The sequence below is a fragment of the Gavia stellata genome, chromosome 13, assembly GCF_030936135.1.
Source record: "Gavia stellata isolate bGavSte3 chromosome 13, bGavSte3.hap2, whole genome shotgun sequence".
NCBI classification, from domain to species: domain Eukaryota; kingdom Metazoa; phylum Chordata; class Aves; order Gaviiformes; family Gaviidae; genus Gavia; species Gavia stellata.
This window is the reverse complement of record NC_082606.1, coordinates 17051758-17071445: the sequence shown is the minus strand read 5'-3', so window position 1 is coordinate 17071445 and position 19688 is coordinate 17051758. Positions and strand designations below refer to the sequence as shown.

At 40.5% G+C, this 19688-nt stretch overlaps 1 protein-coding gene across 1 annotated transcript in view; it reads left to right on the top strand.

The window, feature by feature from the left end:
* Positions 1-19688, top strand: part of AKAP13 (A-kinase anchoring protein 13) — a 76549-nt gene that overhangs the window by 27151 nt on the left and 29710 nt on the right. The window contains exons 5-9 of the mRNA XM_059824073.1: positions 2867-3050; positions 4310-4418; positions 11586-11615; positions 14136-14293; positions 19506-19677. Coding sequence (XP_059680056.1) covers positions 2867-3050; positions 4310-4418; positions 11586-11615; positions 14136-14293; positions 19506-19677 — 653 coding nt within the window. The remainder of the gene's footprint in view (positions 1-2866; positions 3051-4309; positions 4419-11585; positions 11616-14135; positions 14294-19505; positions 19678-19688) is intronic.

Below are 19688 nucleotides of genomic sequence, written 5' to 3'. Positions count from 1 at the left end.
GTGTGATTACTTATGCAAAATTGGCTTTGGTGTGGGTCAGCCTTGTTTTCCCCAAAATCCTTGCTTCCCCACAAGGAGCAGTTTCTCCAGTACGTTGTATACTCGCCAGTGGGATCGGTTTGGGGGAAGCGTGAGCTGTCCTGCTACCTGTTCGGTGGTAACCGCGGTCACTTGGGCCACACTGGTGTGTTCCGGCAGCCAGAAATATATATTAGTTACTGTGTTATTTCTGAGTTTGGGGTTTTTTTTTAAGATACGCAAGAGTAAGAGTCTTTTAACATTCCCCTGTTCCATAACAATCCAATAATCACAGCCCTTTTCCTTTCTTTGCCTCTTTTGATGTTCCCAGTTTGAGCTGGTGTCCCTCTGGCGTACAGTTCATTGCCATGGGTCCTGACTTTACTTGTAGAAGGTACGGTATACATAAGTGTGCAGCAGCAGCAAAGGAGCACTGCAAACACCCTGTTGTCAGCTTTTTGTGCCTCGTCTTTTCCACTGCTGCTCTGGCTGAAGCGTGCACGTGTTTGTTTGCTTCGTCTGCTTTTCCAGCAATTAGTCTTGGGAATGGGTCTTCTGAACTGGGGTGCAGGTGAAGGTGGTGGCTGCTTGTCATTGGCCTCGAGGTTAAAGAAGCTGCACTGCTGGTTTGAGCTGCTCTATTCTGTGATGATTTTAAGGCGTGTTTTTTCCTCAGCAATGATCATAATGATAATTGTGACAGCCAAAGAATCAGAATGAGAGTTAATGTGATTCAGCACCACTTTGTTCTGGATGGATCTCATAAAGGATTTAAGTTCAGAGTTGCTCTTTGTACATTGAAAGATCTAGTTTCTTTTTCAAAGAGGCTAATCATGTAAAACTTTCTGTGAAAAACCAATCTGATAGCCACAGATGAAGATTTCCCAGGCATTTAAAGCTTGCATCTTCTGCAGAAAGTCCCAGAGTTGGGATTGATGTGTGCAGGTCAGATCTTTACCTGATGTTGCCTGGAAGCTAGTCTCCCAGATTTTAGAGCTTCTGAGTTTTTCCGGCAGTTCTTGTTGGTTGTGGGTAGAGCAATTAAAATCTTTTTCTGAAGACTAGATATTGAGAAAGAAATCAGTATGTCCTTCCCATGACAGATTTAATTACATTTGATCTATATACCCCAACCAACAATTACAGACCAATATTACCAACTGATGACTATCTTGTGTGCTATGCAATATTTGCAGTTTTGAGCTGTTTGTGTCTAATAAACTACGTGATTTTTTCTGCACTATATAGCACCATTGTTGTCACCTTGGGATGCAAGAAAAAAAAGTTTCCTCTGCCCTAAAAAATCAGTAGAAATGGGACTGATTTCTCTTTGCAGGTGTTAGAATAAACTTTGCTATTGATACGCATTGTTGAGTCAAAATCTTCCTAAAGCATGTTAAATTGTAAATGCCTCAGTCAGTCTTCTTTCTCATTAACTAACATGAAAAAAGTCTTAAATTAAGTAGATCTTATTTAAAGTTAATTGCAATTTTTGCTTTGAAGATGCATATTTATCAGCCACTTAATGCTTCTAAAGGAATGCAGAACATAAATCACTGCTATGCAAGTCTACCTGAACTTAAAGGTCTGGTCGTTTTTAAATAATCTGTAGAGTCTATAGTGTGTTTCCCTTTCATTTGCTTATATGTTAGCTTGTTGGCCACTTAGATGTGATGATTAGCCTCCAGTTGGGATACATATCCAGGGTAGGCCTTGCTTCAAGTTAGCAAACTTTGTGTGTGTAAAATCAAACGTTAGTCACTGATTTGGGCTAGTGTACCAGGAGGTGAATCTGTAAAGCCTGCACATTAACCCTAACTGTCATTGCAGTGGGTTTATCGATGCTTGGGCATGAGGAGCATGAGGGTCAAAAGCAGAATATCAGGGCCAAGATATATCAGATAGAAATAGTCACACATGAAAGAGGGGCTGTTTTGTATAGTTGAGAAGAGAGTGTATTAGCTTTTTTCTGTAGAGTTCACTTGTCTATCAGCAGCTGCCTCTACAGAGGTTGGCCAAACCTTCTATTACTACCAATTCTGCAAGCAAAAGTTTGGTATTTTATTTAGCTTTGGGTGGTTATGTCTAGCTTCGTTGGACAGACCTAGCTTCGTTAGCAAATGATAAAATAGGATTGATTGGCTGATTGGAGACAACATTTATTGAATAAAAAAAAAAAAAACCAAAAAAAACAGAAAAGGGAAAAAAAAGAAACCAGCTTTGGCAGAAAGAAGGACATTATTGGTGCTGAAGCTTTGTGCTGTGGCAAGTGCTAAATAGGTTTAGAGTATGTTTCTGCAGAGACTTACATGCAGCCCAGAGCTGATTTTGTGGCTGCTGGGAGGGGTGGTGGTCTAGGACATGCAGCGCTGTGCTATAGGAGGTAGTTTAATTTGTGTGGCTTTAAGCCCAGGGACAACCTAGTAAAAAGCTAGCAAAGAGAGTATGTGGAAATAGCAAAATCTTCAGAACTAGTGTTTCTAGATTTTCCTGTGCACCAATCTAGAGGCGGGGGGGGGGGGGGGGGGGGGGGAGCGGGGGGGGGGGGGGGGGGGGGGGGAGTGGGAAAGCCCATTGACCAAAAGTTTGAATGGTCATTCTTAAGCAATTACTGCATCTCATTAGAGGCACAAAGATGCTGCTATATTAGTTATGAAGAAAATAGAAATCCCTCCACTGCTATCTGCACTTGTTCGTTGAGAACTAATATGCTGAGGAATAACATCAGCATTTCCCTGCACAGTTCAGTTAGTGACTGTGCTGTGTTTTACACTTGAAGGTGCTATGTACTGGAACACACAGGTCCCTAAGAACTTTTCAGGATCTAACCTCCATGGTTTCTCTTCAGTTACAGCCTAGAAGGCCTTGCTGGAGACTCTGGTGAGAACAAGAAGCCCTCTACAAACTTGGAGGCTTCTTCTCTGAGCTCCAAAGACCTCAGACGGAGTCCGCTTGCCAGCAATCAGTGTGGGTCCCTAGTCTTGCTCACTGAAGAACTCGAGCAAGGGGAAATCAGAGACTACGATCACCAGGTAAAGCTGTCCAACTATTGTTAGATTTCTAGAAAATGCTGCATCAATGTTTTTAATTTTCCCAAGTCACAGTTTCACTGTGAAGGCTTCCACCCAGTATATGTAATATTATTGAAGTCTTCCATCATTAACATGGAGGAATTCCCCCTGTGTTAAATTTGCTGCTTGGTTCTTTGGGGCAATGTGATTGATGGGTGAAGTCTTAGGATGGAGAACAAGAAGTTTCCCAGTTTTCTTCCACTGGTTGCATAAGTAATTATGGAAAAGTTATTAACTTTTTAGCATGGATATAGCGATACTATCAATCGCAGGTGTTGTAAGGCTTCCGCAATTAATGCTTATGCTGCCTTTTGCAGACCTGAAGTATACAGAAATACCAAGTAGTAATTTATCTGTTAAATTTTTCAGGCTTATTTTCATATCGTAGGAGAAAAATAAAGATTTTTTTTTTTCTCTTTCGTAAGTGTAACCAGAATCAAAAGGCTCATTATTATAAGCAACAGTTAAGCAAAATGTTAATTGTATATTAAGAAAATGCAGAGTGGTGTCTCTGGAGTGGTAGCTATTAAGGACAGGTGGGCCACAATATTATGAGAGTCTGTGCTATTTTTATTAAAGAAGCAATTATAGTCTTAAATACTATAAATACCCTGGATATCTCAGTTTGACGTTTCAGCCATACTATTTTCTGGGTTCATGCCAGAATCATTAGCCAGCCAGCCTGTTTACCTCATAAAGCCACTGCTGTATATCAAGGCAGTAAACAGGTCTTACAAGATCTGGCCTGTAAGAGCTATTATGTCAAGACTGTCATGTTTTCTCTTGCTTTGAGGAATGGCATTTTTGGGGAACACACTGTTAAGTGTCAGATTTTTTTACCATGTTGAACCACAGCCTAGTTATTCTGAGAAATTGGAATCACAGCAGTAATTTCAATGGCCATCAGACAGTTAACAATATCCACCTTGTAATATCTTGGAAGAAAATCAAGCAGCCAGAGTCTCTCTGTTTATTGCATAATTAGTAGTCTTACAGTTAAAAGACAAAACAAAATGTTGCATTTCACTTGTGCGACATCAATGGCATTTTTCGTGGTCCTTGCATTTCTCACCTATTACCTTATACCGGAATCATTTCAGTTTTCCACTGTTTGAAAGTGAGAATTTCAGTAAACATCAGCACTGGACTGTAGTCTGTAGTGGGGATGGTGTTGTCATGGTTGGCATACTTGCTCAGTGTGGTTATTTTCTGTTCTGCAGATGCATCAAACATCGCAGCCGCAAGGATTTAATTTCTGTTCTTCCGCTGTTTCATCTCCACTGACCAAATCTATGTCTCTAATGTCAATTAGTAAACCAGTGCTGGACAGTGAGTAATGCAATTTTCCCTTGTCCTTACCCATTCTGTCATCTGTATTATTAAGTATATATCTTGCAAGGCAGAATTTGCTCATACCTGCTCTTGCTTTCCTATAATATATGAAATATATGTTTCACTGCTGCATGGAATTATGGGTGGAAAGGGAGAACCCATTCAGTTTGGGTCCATATTTTGTTCTTCCCAGCGTATCCCTGGTATTTTCAGTTCTGTTGGGTTTCTTTTGTTTGTTTTTTCTTAATTAGACTACTGGTACAAAAACTATGATTTATTGAGTTTTTTATTAAAAAAAAGTCCGAATTTTGCATCCTTTCAGAATTTCTTCCTTTGATGTCAAGGTAAATTCCACTCGAGATCTTATTTTCCTACTTCTGGATTTTTTGAAAGTTGATATATGAAAACTTGAGAATCCATGTCTTGATCTCATTGGGGAACTTTGTTATTTATTTTGAGTTAAATGTTTTGGGGCAGTTGGGCGTAATTTATTGAATCTCATTCGTGAAAAAAATAATAAAAGACGATTAGTGAAATTTTTTGGTTTAGTTTAATTGAAGCGATAACAAGCACTTCATTTTGCAACCTGACTGATTCTTTCAGCTGAAAAAGTTGTTCAAAAGGCTGCAGCTGGATGTGCTTAGGAAGGGCCATGTTACACGTGTTTTCATTTTATTACTTGCCAGCCAGAAACTGTATTGACATTTTAGATAATGTCTTGTCAATCAGTGATGGTCTCTGATCTTTTCCTCTTTATTAACATGCTTCTTCCTTGCCAAGCTGAACAAGGGAAAGGTGCCTTTAAGAAAGGTGTTACGTTAATTTAGGAGGCTTGCTGGAGGAAGCTCACAGAGATTATGCTTTGCACAAGAGGTTTTTAAATTCTTTGCCGTCGTTCTTCCATGATTAATAAGCATGTGGCCTAACGGATGTGTCCCCCAGCAACAGTAACCAAAACACTGTCAGATCTGTCCTGTGAAGAGACGGGCTCTTGCTCTGTGTAATGGCGCACCCTCTTTCCTCCTTGGGCTGAAGGCCTTCATTATTTATTTTTGAAGCAACCAATTTATTGGCGTTGCATCCAGTTGCTAACCAAACGCCATAAATAACTCAGCCAGCTCCCAGAAAACACGCTCTTGGTGGCTGAGAGAGCCTGGCTGGCTGAGACTCGTCTCCATCTCCCTTGAGACTTTCCTTCAGGCCCATGGTGGGGGGTTACGACAGCAGAGGATTTGTGTCTCCATCTTGGAATCGGACAACTTGTCGCCTTCCTGCTCTCCTCTGTCTTATGACCCACGTTAAAAATGCCATCAAGGCCTGAGCTGGTGGTAGACAGGTTTGATTATCCCATCTTCTCCTAGAGTCGGCCTAGCCACAATGGTCTCGTTGAGAGGGAAGGAAAGGAGAAGATGTAGTAAGCTTTCCAGAGGTGCTGTGGGAGAAATAGCAGGGTTAGTCCTCTGCTTTGGGATGGATGTCTGTGAGTTTTGGACACTGAAGTTAAAAATTACTAACGCTTCTGTGAGCGTTTTTTTCTCCGTAGTTAATTTGCGACACCTCAGAAGGGCCTCATTTTTATAGGAAGGTGGTTTCTGAAAATTGATGCATTTGAGGCAGTTGATGTGAGCATCCAAAAGGATTACTCACCTTGAAAATTTAGGTCATGGATTCTCTTCCCAACTCTGACACTTTCCTGAGTTTGGAAACTTCAGTAAATCACTTCATTCTTCCTCCGTCACTTTGAACGAGGAATAGTGTTACTTGACTTGTGACCGTAAGTACATGTGAAGCAGCTTAGTGCCTTTTACAAGAAGGTCTCAGTGTAAACTCCCTTGTATCACCTAGGTTTGACATTCATGTTACTGCAGCAGAATACTTCAGAGTAATGCAAGAATAAATCCTTGATTTCATGGAGGTGAATTCTAGGAAAACTTTATTTCTTCATTCCACTTGCATAATTTTGTGGTAGGTGTTTAAAAGAAATTCTCTGATCCCCACAAATGTGTCTGAATGGGAGGAAAGCAATGTGTTCTGCACAAAAGCTTCAAAAACTAAATCCAAATGAATAAACATATGGAGGGCTTTCTCTTATTTTTCCCATTTATTGTCATAGGTACTGAGGCAGGAGCAATTTCCAAGGCAGTTTCTAACCCACACTCCATCTGATGTCTCAGATGTTCCAAGAGCTGCTGTGGCCATTCACAACTGTTAATCCTTCAGCATTTTATAGAGGGAGGTCACAAGAGCTGTTGGCTGGAGTGCTCGGAAGACTGTTTTCGGCTTTGGAATAGCAAATTTCCAGTGTGGAGCATTGTTATAAAGCCAGGAACTGCTATAAATAAAACCACTGAAATGGAAGTTGAATTGAACTGTGCTGGAGGAGGTGGTTCTATTTACAGTGAAGTATTATTGTTCATCTTGACTTTTAGTCTAAATAGACAGTAGACTACAGAAGAAAGAAAGCAAGCAGTGTTGCCTAGTCATGTTCTTCAAGTCTGGGACACTTTGAAAGGCAGTCTAAACAAAATTAATGCATGAATCTTGCTAAGAATTCTTCAGTTTGAATGTCTTTCATTGGGTCTCTCTAAGGGGGTTCTGCTTATGTTGGAAAAGCGTGCACATAATTTTAGTCAAATCACCTCTAGGCGATTGGCATTTATGACTAATGGCTGAAGGAAAATTTCAGGGAAGTTTGCTTTGCATTGCTTGCATTGTATTGGATATTCCTCAGATAATATTTTTATATTCTGAATTCAGTTTGGGGGTATAATATCAGCAATATGAAAAACTTTCTTTGTATGTAGCTGAAAGGACATGTTTTATTCAAAGAGAGTAATAATTGCTGCTACTTTCTCTTGGAAGTTTAACATCGATAAAGTCTTTAGGTGCTTTTCCCTATTGTGCAAGCGAATTGATTTAGCCATGCCATAGAATGGCTTAAAAGTGCCTGAATGTATGCACTGAAGGTGTTTAATGTAGATGCTTAAAGTAGGACCCTGAGGTCAGACCTGTCCCAGGGGCAGAGTTTCGCCAGCCCTGTCCCAGTTGTCTTCTGCGAGGACACACTGATGTACCTACCATGTGAGCTATGGGTATCCAGCAACCTGACGTTGGTCAGGTCACAGCTCAGAGGTTTCCCCCTGTATGATGAGAAGATCTGGGAAATACAGCCCTAGGGCATCTCCGTAAGAGGCTGTGTAGCAATTTCAGTTAAGAGTGGCTAGCTGGCTCGTACATCTCTTTACAGAGAAGTTTATATTTGTAAAGAATTGTTGCAAAGCTGCTGCTATGCAAGAGCTGCTCTTAAAAATAGGTTATTTTTAAACAGAAATTACAGTAAAACCTTTTAATTTGCAAAGTTTGCAGATGAGTGCATGAACAAATAGCAGGGATTCCTGGGAAAGTGCATAGTACTGGGAGATAAATATAGCTTCACAAATTGAAATAAGCAGAAGGCAGAACAGTAACATGTCTAAGAACAGATGATTGAACTTGTTGACATTATCCTACTGATAATGGGAGATTTGATGTCACAGACTGATTGCTGAGTTTGGCACTGTGTTTGGTAGACTTCTTCCAGGCAAGGACAGGAGAGGGTGCAGAGGGGCTTTGCTCATGTTTAGGCAGCTTCTTTAAAATAAAGACTGTGAGTTTTAGAAGGTGGCAGAAGAAGAGATGCTTGTTTTTTCTGTTTTGTTTTGGAGGAGAAAAGAAATTCAATTTAGGTCTCTCCGTTTTAAAGCTGGAAGCTTTTAAGAGCATAACATTACCAAAACGGTGTTAGTTTTTTTTAGAGGTAGAAGTGGCAAGAACCTCCCTAGGTAGATAAAGTCAACACTTCAGATAAAGTATCCTTGCTATACCCAGCAGATTTGGTGTCACTTAACTGCAAAAAGCAGCCTTAAACAAATATCTTGAGTTTTTCAAGTTTGATTCCCTGGCAGTTATTTCAGTGAAGCAGATGCCCTTTACCCAGAGATCCACTATGTTGTTGGTATTCTCTTTGGGAAAATAACTGTTCACATATAAGTCTTCACTAAGAGTTCCTATAAAAAGATGACAGCAAAGATAAGAAAGCCTTGAACCTTGACTTATGCATGCAGTGAGACCTGCATGCTCTGGAATTTGCATGTTCTCAATTCTTCGTTTCTTGTGCCTTTTCTGAAGCCAGCTGCTTTGCAGACATTTCCTTTGCTTTGGTTTTAGTTTGCTTTGGCCACTTTCCTCTCCTTTTTATTATTAAATGCATTTTCAAGCCGTTTTCCTCTCCTTTTTATTATTAAATGCATTTTCAAGCATGCTCTAATGTCTGCTGTTAACCCACTTCTCAGCCCAGGGCCGGACTCGACCATCGAGACGAATCTCCTTCTCCTTCAGCATCTCTCCACTCATTCCTAAGTCTAAAACTCTCTTTTCTATTGGCTCTTCTTCCAGTGATGAGGAGGAGGAGTTGGATAGTAAGTAATTGTTTTCTGTGCGTTGCAGCCATTATGGGTGGAAACAAAGGGAAATCTGTTTTTCTGCTTTAGACCTTGATGTTTCACCTTGCAAACATTGAACTAACCTTTCCATTGCATGATGTCAAACAGCATTATCTTAGTCCTGTATCTGAATACTAACTAATGACAGAATAAAAGGATTATAATCCACAGAGTCTGGTACATCAGCACCATCACGTCTCATCTGGTTAGTTTTGGTCTGTATGCATGTGGCAAATATCATCATCTGCCACTCTGACCAGCAATATAGTTGTTATCTCTTTATTAAAACCAAAATACTTGTCTTGAGACTGTTGCGGTGCATGGAGTTAATAGAAGACGTAGATCCTAGCCCTCCATAGGTGGGAGTGAGTATATTGTTGGGTGGAAGTAGAAGAAGAGAGAAGCCCTGATAGAAAATTCTGAAAATCTTGGTTACAACTTCACAGTTACCCTACTGAGCAAAAAGCATACATTGCAGCCAAACACCTTAAATCATCAAGGTGTTCATATCTAGGTCCTGATATTACAATCAGAATAATTTTGTTGGGAAACAGGCAAGTGTTACACGGTCGCTTATTTTCCCTCCTGCAAACTTCATTGCTAAAAGAAATCCAACTACGGCAGAAGATTGAATTAAAGTAACTTAGACTCCTCATTTTTTTAAATAGGTTGATCAAAGATAATTGAAAACGCTTCCTATTTCTTACACATGTTTTATTAGACTGTTGAAATAAACCAGAACAGATATTTCTCTATCTAACGAGAAATTTCAGAGCAGCTGCATTAGTTGGTTCAAATCAAAGGTTTGCAAGGAAACTAGCCCACATCCCTCGTGTCCCTACTGGGATGGGGGAAGTTGCTTTCCAGTCCAACAGATTGTGGTTGCTTCCTGAATTTAAAAATTCTCCACACCATCCATGCTGTAGGTATCTATATTCTCCTCCTTTCCATCCCCAGTCTTCACTGTGGGTTTGTCCCTTCCTACAAGAAAGTCCTGTGCTCTTTCCACGTGTGATACTACCCACTTCCATATTTAAGCTCCTTCCTCCTTCCCCTTCGCTCTGTCCTTCTCTTCTGCCTTTAACAAAACTCACAATTCACGGTCCCCACAAAGTGCACTGCAAACGTGCAGCTGTGCGTTGATGTGCGTTGATTGTGCTCCCACAGTAAAAAGTACTCTTAGCTAAACTTCTTGGTGGATTTGGTTTTTCAATTATTTTTTGTTGTTGTTGTTTTGGGGTTTTTTTAATTTCTTTTTGTTTGTTTTAAGCATCCAACCAATTAAGTGATTCCTAATAGTCAGCTGAGGATATAGCAATTTGGGGGGGTATTTCTCTTAGCCAGTATTTATCTTGCTCCCTCAACAGTGCTGCTGTTACTGATGAGCATTTAAAGTAATGTTGGATATTATCTCAAACAAAAATGTTGCTTCCTTTACATGCGTTTTATTCCCTTATATTTGAGGGTGCGGTGGTGACTTTATATAAAGGTTGGTTTAGCCACAGCTACTCATAAGACTGCTTTGGCAATGGGCATTTTTCATGTAGTAATCCCAGACCAGTTTGTCTATTTTTTCCACATCTTCAGGGTTCATTTCTCATAAGAGGACGGATGTGTTAGCAGTGAGATTGCACTTGCATTTCAGTTACCACTCCTCAACCTTTCCACGCCTGTTTTTCTCTAGAATATGGAGAATTAATTGCCGTTTGTTCGATATCATGATATATTTAAGACGTGGTTTTCAGGTGGCTGGACAAGCCAGTCTGTGCATTTTAGAAAATTATTATGAAGCTTTTGGATTTCTTGACCCACAAAAGTTTAATTACTGCCAGCGTTAACGAGTTGAGAGCTGGTTTCTTTTGTTTGCAACATCCTAGTCCAGTCGCTGCTTTCTGCATAATGGATCTTGATTAATTATTTCAAGGCCAGCTACCACACGAAATAATTTTTGTGTGTGATGCTTAAAAGGTGTTCAGATAAGTACACCAAAATTTGGCTGCTAACCTAGATTCATTGGACATAGATAGCAGTCCTGGCCTTTGAACAAAATTAACTTTTTTGGTTGTGAAATCAGTTTTAGCATTTCAGTTTTGAGCCTGGTCATGATAGGAGACACAAAAATTATGGAAATAAACCTTCCTTCCCCTCTTCTACCTCAAAAAAAGACCCTGAAGGTAGGAAAATGTGTGCTTTTCTGTGCTCATCTTCATGGGCTTTATAGGTTGCAGCAGACTGTTCATCATATGATGTTACGTTGTAACCTAAAATAGGAATTCATAAACAGGCTTTCACCTTGATTTTTGTCTGGATCCATTTTGCCTGCCAGTGTCAAGAATCACCCATTTTTAAGATAAAACACTATTGCAGGAAGATTTAAATACATAATAGAAGTTCCCATGCAATGTATTTTCTCATGATGCTGAAAAACAGTCAGAAATACGAAATTATTACAGCTCTTGATTCAGCATTCATTCATATTTATGTTAACTGCAAAGAAACAAAAAGGTTTGTGAAATACTTAAATCCAGTCAAATTGATGAATCTATTAAAAAAAGGAAAGACTAAGGAGGGTTAACCCATGTTAAAAGAAAGCTAGAGCTGAAACGTGAACCAGAGCCACTGGAGCAGTAACCAGGGAGTTGGGAGTCTGTAAAATACTTGTGTGATCTTAGTAGGTGCTTAGGTAGTAGATATTACATAAATACCCAGCACAGTCAGGAAATTGAATAGTAGACTTCATTTGATATATGTTACAGTATTACTAACTTTGATGTATTTGGGATAGATCATTAATTAAATGAAAGATTTTGGAAAGGAGATATTAACAGAGATCTCCAAGCAGGGATTAGGTAATGGGGTATGCCTGTATTTTAGTTTCTCAACATGGATAAAAGATATTTCTGACTCAGGCTGTGTTGACACTTGAATCAGCCATTAGGAAAATGTGTATTTTAGAATCATAAGTCATATTATTGTATGCGCAGTTTTTCCTAATGCACTTACTGCTTTTGGATAGAGGACCATCTTTGCTTCTTGATGTCAAGTGGCTCTTTTGCATTCACCCTTAGCTTTAATATGTTAACAGAATTTGAAGCTGAAGTACTATTTTTCTAACAATGTATATGCAGAAGCCTAATAAGATGATCAGTCATGCTGCTTCTTGAACTTCAGGTAGGACTGGGAACAGTGCTCGTAGTGAGGGTTTTTTGGAGTCCTGACAAGCCCAGTCACTCCAGAGAGAGCCCTCTCTCCTCTGGGTCATTTCATCCTGATTTTTCAGTATTCTTCAATGGTTCCGGTAAATGGTATCAGGTACCTAATCTGCTCCAAATGCATTGTGCAAGCAGGTTTCTTGTGTTATAAAGAGAATTTGTGTCATTGGCAGGGCTTCAGCTTCATGTTGAAAGTCAGACTTTCCTCAAGCACACTGTTGTGTGGCTAAGCCCTAGGCTGGTAATGTTTCGTGGAAAACAGAATAAGGCTTCCCTTGTTTCCCTTACTCTTTATGAAGTGCTTCAGTATTTTGATGTGAAAATGGTCTACAATTTTGTCAAGCAGAAAAGTTTTATTCATGAAACCCGGATGTGTTGTACAATAGATTCTTTCTAGTGGTGTATAAATAAAAGCATTGTGGCAGAATGCCTCTCATTTATACCTATTGTCATTGAATTGGCACTTCTGATTCAGATACCCTGATTTACCAGCAGATTTAGCAGATGCACAGCCTTTGCCTAATAGCTAAGGTTTTCACCTCAGCGTCTAATTTGAAAGCACCTAAGGATACAGGGAACAGGCTTTATCCTGAGCACATCAAATCTATTCTAAACACTCACTTCTGGAAAACATTTCCCCTTCCTCTTGAACTGTCCAAATATGCAAGCTGTGATTTTTAAAATCAGTGGGCTAAAATTGCGGTCTAACATGTTATCCCCCCACCCCTCCAATCTTTTCCAGGTACGCAGACGTTCGGCGGCCCCACGGGTTCCTCGGTTCAGAGGTACGGTATTCTGGGGGTACCATGTATCTTCTGGTGGGAGTCCTGCAGCGGGCTCTGGTTTGGACACCCAAAAGCCTTCCTGGCATCAGTGCACTTCAGCTGAAATTGCAAGTGTCAGGCTTGTGAAATCAGTCCAGTATGTCTAAAGGTTGAAGAATATTTTAGATCACAGAATAGGAAAGTCTCTTCTAGGTCTTAGCTCTAACAAGGCTTTGTGTTTATTCATAGAAAGTATTGTATCAGATTGTCTGTTATTGAACAATATTAGATTACCCTGAGTTATATTTTATGCTAGAAGAAGTACTTGTTCCTCTCTTCGTTTAATTCTGTCTATATTTCTGTAACGAAGGCCAAAACGGTCATGTTTTTGTATGTTACTTTTCATCCTTGCAAGCTGTAGGGAGGAGATAATCTTCCTGGTGGCTTTAAAAGCCCTTCCCTGGAAGAAGGACGTCCGTAGCACCGGAGGAGCAGGGTGTCTGGTCTCTGTGTCACTTTGATAGCTTCAGCTTTATTTCGTGGCTGGGAGTCTCTTCACATCTGCTCGCTGCTGTTTTCTCCTCCTTGATTTCATTTGTCTTTCTGTCGTTCTGCTTTTGGTTTGCGTTGTACTTCCTATTGACAGACCATGTCCTTTTCTTCAACGCAGTAATAGTTTCCTCCATAATTTCTTATTCTTCCACAGAAGCTGAAGAAGTCATAAGCTTGTGCATGTAAAGACTGGCAGAAAATATCTGGCATCCCAGAAATGCCTAAATTAATATGAATAACCATTGCTGTTTATAACTTAGTATTGGTATTCTCATTTCTCAGGGGAAGCTTTGCAGACAGTGTGGTTTCTGTTAAAGACACTCACTGTCTTTTCCGAGTTCATTAGATGTCTGTCTTTGGAAGGAGATTTCTCTTTAAAGGATGTGTGCATGTGTCCCTTTGTCTGAAATATCAATGATTAAATGCCAAAACTGTGTGTCTGCAGTATTGGCCATGTAAATGGGCAAAGGCTGCGAGCTGGTTAGTGGTTATTTGGCCCCAGGAGCAGCAGAGGGAGCTGTGGCATGGTTTGAACAGGGATTGCTTAAAACCAGATAAAAGGATTCCTTGAAATACATGACAAACTGCGGGACTGGCATTTTGTCTTCACTTTGCCTTCTCTGGTATACCACCATAAAGCAACCCATGACTCTATTGGGTAATAAATGTATTTGTCCTTTAAAAAAGAATCTATCTATTTAATAGATGCTTTGGGAGAAAAAAAAATAAAAGCAACCTCTTTCTTTTTTCATTTTAGCATATCTGAAGAGAGCAGCAGTGTCTCCGCTGGTAAAAGTGGAACAAAAGTCAGTCGCACCTTCAGCTACCTCAGGAATAAAATGTCCAGCAGCAAGAAGAGCAAAGTAAGTGCTTCTTGGGATTTATACAGCCGTGAAATACACATAGGTAGCGGAGATGAATTCTGTATTTCAGTGTGTTTCCATATGGTGGTATTTATGTCTTTGCCTGGCTTTCTTTTCTTTTTTCTTCCTTTTGCGAGGGAGGATTGTCTGTGGGGTAATAGGGAGTAGCAACATGGGAAATTTTAGCACCCCAAAATTAAAATGCATCTGAGGTGAGTTTTCCTGTGCAATGTTTTTGCCTCTTTTCCCCACAGAATGAAGCTTCATTTATTATAGAGAATAGATTGTGCTCTGGCATGAGTTATGGCTTTACAGTGATTAATGGGTCTAATTTTTACAGAACCTGAGAGGTGTTTAATAAAACGAGGACAGGAGCTATGAGAAGGGACTGGCTGCCAAAGGCTGTATTGTGTTTCCCTTTTATTTTTACCTTTGCCACAAAGTTCCCGTGCACTGCTGGAGAAGTTGCATGACCTTTAGTGATGACCAATACTTATATTTTCCCCTTTTTTGTCTCCTTGAAACCCTGGGATTTAATTTGCTGAGGGTTAAGTGCTGCTCAGCCCAGCTGAATTTCCTGGAAACAGCATTGGTTACAGAAATAATTACATTAATGCTAAATATTTCACACAAACGGGCTGTTGTTGCCTTAGATTGTCCCCTGAAGATTAATGCTTGTTTGGGGTTGGGGGTTTTTTTCCGCTTGGTTGAGTCTTTTACTTGAATCTCACCTTGGTTTACCATGTCTGACAGAAGCTGTAAGAGCACCTTAACTTCGCAGTGGTCAATGTATATTATATAGTTAGCTGATGTGTAGCTACTCTGTTGGTAGATACTATTGGAAGGCCCCTGAGACACGTAATTACGTATTCTGATGAGAGTCTGAATAGCAAATGGGAAACAGAATGTGGCATAAGAAGTATTGTGCCTGTTGCAGAATAAGGCTGGGCTGAAGCGTGTGTGTATGGGAGGGGTCACGTTTCATCTGCACAAGTAAACTCGATTGTAGCCTTTCCCAGCATAAGCGCTTGATATTTCAGCCTGAGCGGTCCTCTAACATAGCTGGGTTTGTGTGCTTTCATCGTCCAACATGCATTTTGAAGCATGTTTTTGGAAGATTGCATCACCTTTGCAATGAAGCACCAGCTGTAGTGAGATCAGTCATCCTAACGCACAGTTCCTCTTTATGGATCTGCCTTCAAAGAGGAAAGCTGCAGGTACCAGCAGCTCAGAGCTGCTGCTGAGCAGCTTTAAGACAATGGTCTTCCCTGCTGCAAAGTACAATGTCAAGAAAAAAAAATAAAGATCTGTTTACATAGAAACCTCTGTGCAAACCGCTAGCGAGAAGTTGTGGAGCATGTTGCACAGCCTGTGAACGAGGCTGGAAATCTGTTAACTGGTTCTTGCAGTGCGAGTGTATAATCTCTAACGCAAGAACTGGAGATATAGATAGATATATATACACACACACGAGATCTGGTTGGGACGGGTAAGAAAATATAACAGAAGTGCTTTGAGATATTTGCTCTGCTTTTGTTAAATAGGTGGAGTCTGTTTTCACTAATTTCATGATTGTGTTTGAAGCTGTTGATAAAGAATTGCTCCAAAATCCCAACAATAATACATACTACAAAAATTGCAGCTCGTATCAGTTCTGATATTTTTATTAACTAAAAAGCCATAATATCATTTAAATTACAATTTCTTCTCTGCTTGCGGTTGAATGTTTGCATTACATACATCTTTAGGGCTTCAGCTGTACATTTAAATGATTTGACCTAAAAATTCTTGGGAACACCAGTTTCTCAGAAGCATTATGGCTGATGAAAACCTGTAAGCGTTAAAAAGAAAAACAACAAACCTTGAAAGAGGAAGTTGGACAGGAAGAGTTGGTTTCTGCTGCTGTCTGGGCTGTCAGGAGGGAGAGAGGCTTCAACTTCTTTTCAGCTAGGTTTTACTTTTCTCCAAACCTTCAGAAATCATTGTTTTCTAAGGCGAACCATAAAATAAAGCACATCTGAGCCTACTAATGATGATGGCTCTTTTTGAAAATGTTGTAAACAGTTTTGTAGAAAATACCTAAAAATAAAAGGGTGTTTGGAGTGTTAACTGGAGGGGATACTGATAGAAGTTTGTGAATTTACCCATATCTGGCACGTACTTTGCGCTATTCAGGGATTAGTCAGCGAATCTCTTGAAATCAGTAGCTTGCACTGATTCACATCTGTAAAGTCTAAAACATGATATGTCTCTGTCAAATAGGAAAAAACCACCTCATTTTCTTCATTTTGGTAAAGAGTTTCTGGGAAATGACGACAAAAAAATTAGCATGAGTAATTTCTCTTTTTTCCTTGACTTGCGCAGTTATGAGGCAGTGCTATACCACCAACAGCGTTTCAGTGTATATAGTAAGAGTTGTAAGTGTTTGAAAGGAGTAGGAGACAGGGAGTATTTGTGACCCACAGAGCAGGAAGAGCACAAACATGTGAAACCTTTCTGTCTGGGAAATCTTCTGCAGCACTTTGTTTACTGAAGTACTACATAGCAACACTGAGGTATGTTAAAATTCACTTTTTCTGTATCCCAAACGCTACAGAGGGTTTGATTTGCCACCCTCTGCCTTTTAAATGGGTGGTCTCCTATAGACTTGTGACTTCTAAAATTTTAATCCCATCCTTCCCCGCCTGTATTTTTTTTAAGGTTTTGTTGGGGTTTTTTTAGCAGTGGAGGCTAGGGTAGGGGAAGGTGAAAGCAGTAGCAAAGTAGCTAAAATCATCTTCAAGGAAGTTAGCAGCAACCGTCCCGCCCTCCCCCTTTTGCTCAACTCCTCTCTGACTGCCGTCCCCCCCTCCGGCCATCCGTGCTGGCAGCTCTCGGCCGTCGCGATGGGCTAATGCTGGTGGGGAGCAGCCCTCCTGCCCCCGGGGGAAGGATGTCGATAAAATGGAATAAATTTGCTGAAGTACCTCAAATAACAGTGAAGCTAGTAGGACTTAAGCATTGGGAGGTAAGAGCTTCATGGTTATTTCGGAGCAGGATCTGCTGCTGCAGTGCACCGTCTGTTATTCTGGGCCGTACAACCGAGTTGCGGTACCCATCATGTCTGTTAATGCACGTCGGTGCGGGGTCAGCCGTGAAGCCATGCTTCAAGTCATGCTGGCAGCTCCGATAGCACAGGAAAATAGTTTTATTTTTAACAATCCTTTTATTAAAAAAACCTTCCAGTAACTGTCACAGCAAAAAAAAAATTAAATTAAAAGTAAATCTCATTTTGAGACCTTGTATTTCAGTGGTATGGCTGGCATCCCATGTATGAAGTTTGCTGTTTCCTCCTTGAAAGTGGTGCACCCGTTTCCTGTTTTTCCTGGGGTCTTTCAGCTTTAATTAAAAAGTTTTTTACAGTGATTTTATGAAGACAGGGTATTATTCCAGATTCTAGAATTATTGGGCTTTGCAGTAAAATTCAGGTACATTTAAAGTATAAGACAGTGAATCTCCTTTCAGCATTTTAAGCGTGAGAGTCACAACATCTGCCTTGAGCGTGGGGTGCTCTTTTCTCCTGGAGCTTCACAAGTCCTGGCAGTAGAGCAAAACTCCAGGTGTCAACTTGGCACCTCTGCCAAGGACTAAAATGCAGAGTTTTAGTTCTTGAATCCTGCAGGGCTGGACATGGTTAAAGGTGGGCAGGTCAGCGGGTGGAGAACGGGGCTGTGGAGGTTTTTAGTGGGGTGGTGATCTGAGCTGATGGCTCAAAGGAGGTGGAGATGTGCTGCAAAGCAGACTCTTCTGGCAGGTTTCCTGCTTCAGACAGAATTATGCCATACAGTAATGCTCCTGGGTTTGCTTATTTGCAGAACAAAATAGCGTTTGGGGCCAGTAAATAGACTTCATGAGGCTTTGCAGGGAGAGACCCCGACACTGGCATTTTGCCTGGGGTGTGCTGGGAGAGGGGAGACCTTAGGCTGGGTTACTAATTATTTGAGTGTGTCATCAAAGGCTCAAAAGTTTCCCTCCCAGTGACTGCAGAGCTCAATACCTCTTTTAACCGCTTCATGGCAGTTGCTCACATGGGCTGCTCTGCAGCTTTCTGATATTTAGGCTGTGACAATATTTAGCAAAGGGCATGTGGCATATAAATAACAAAATGCAAAGATAAGCTTACAGAAGCCTTTACCAATTTCTGGTTAAGCTTCTCTTTCAGATGCCATGAAATCTGCAATAACATTTAAAATACAGATCTGGAGTTGAATTGTACAATAAACATTTTGTAGGGTGGTACACAGAAAGACATGGAGTCGTGATAATTCGAATTTGGAGCTTTTTATGGCGTTTCCTTTAAAAATTGGTTGGAAGAATTCCAAATCCACAAAAGGCTGCAGGGAAAAATGTTTCAAATTTTTAGTATTTAGCATTTTCTATCTCAGGTAGTGATAGAAAGGGAAGCAAAAACTCTGCTAAAAGCTGGAGAAGCTGGCTGTGCTTGTCACCTTTCCAAAGCTGAGTTGCCCAGAGGTTGAACTCTGGCTTCTGGAGGACGAGATAATCTTTTATGGTGTTGCTGTTGTTCCTCAGCCTTTCTGTGATGCCATATTTTGAGAGTTTGTGAAAGATCCATTTCCCCAAAAAGCTTCACGAAGTTACTTGTGGTTTCATGAAACTCTTCAAAAAATTGCTAGTCAGAAGGAAAACGGAGGTGGAAATATTTTGGCAGTGATGCTGTACCAGGCACCGAGGAAGAACTTGTGTTCACCATTAAAAATGCAGTTGCAAAGCACAAGTCTTATGGGTTGGCCTTAAAAATTAACTGCGTTGAAAGTTTGGTACACGTTACACGTGGTGTTTGTATTTAACTCAATTCATTGAAAGTGCTGAAGAGATTGATGAGAGCCCAGAATAAGAAAAGAGGTAAGTCATTAAACCAAGCAAATATAAAACAAAGGTGGAAGAAAACAGCCGCCTTCAGAACAGCCTCAATTTCCTCTCTGCCGGTGAGATACCCATGCAGAAGGCTCTGCGAGTCAATAGTGTGTTAATCCACATCCATGGGGGCTGTAAGCTGATTTTTTTGAGAGAGCTGTGCAGACACATGACTATTGTTACGGTGCGCGCCGATCAATATCGTCATAGTGCCAAAGGCAAACACTGAAGAATTTGTAACTAGAGAAAAGACCTCTGCGAAGTAACAAGGCATTTGTTCATTTTCTCTCGGCAGGAAAAAGAGAAAGATAAAGAGAAGACTAAAGACAAGGACAAAGATTCCAAGGAGAAGGAAAAAGATAAGAAGCTGTTAAACGGACATCTCTTCACTGCAACCTCCGTTGTAGCCCAAGCAACCTGTTACCACTGTATGAAACCTTTCAATAAGGATTCGTACTACTGTGCAAGTAAGTCGGGG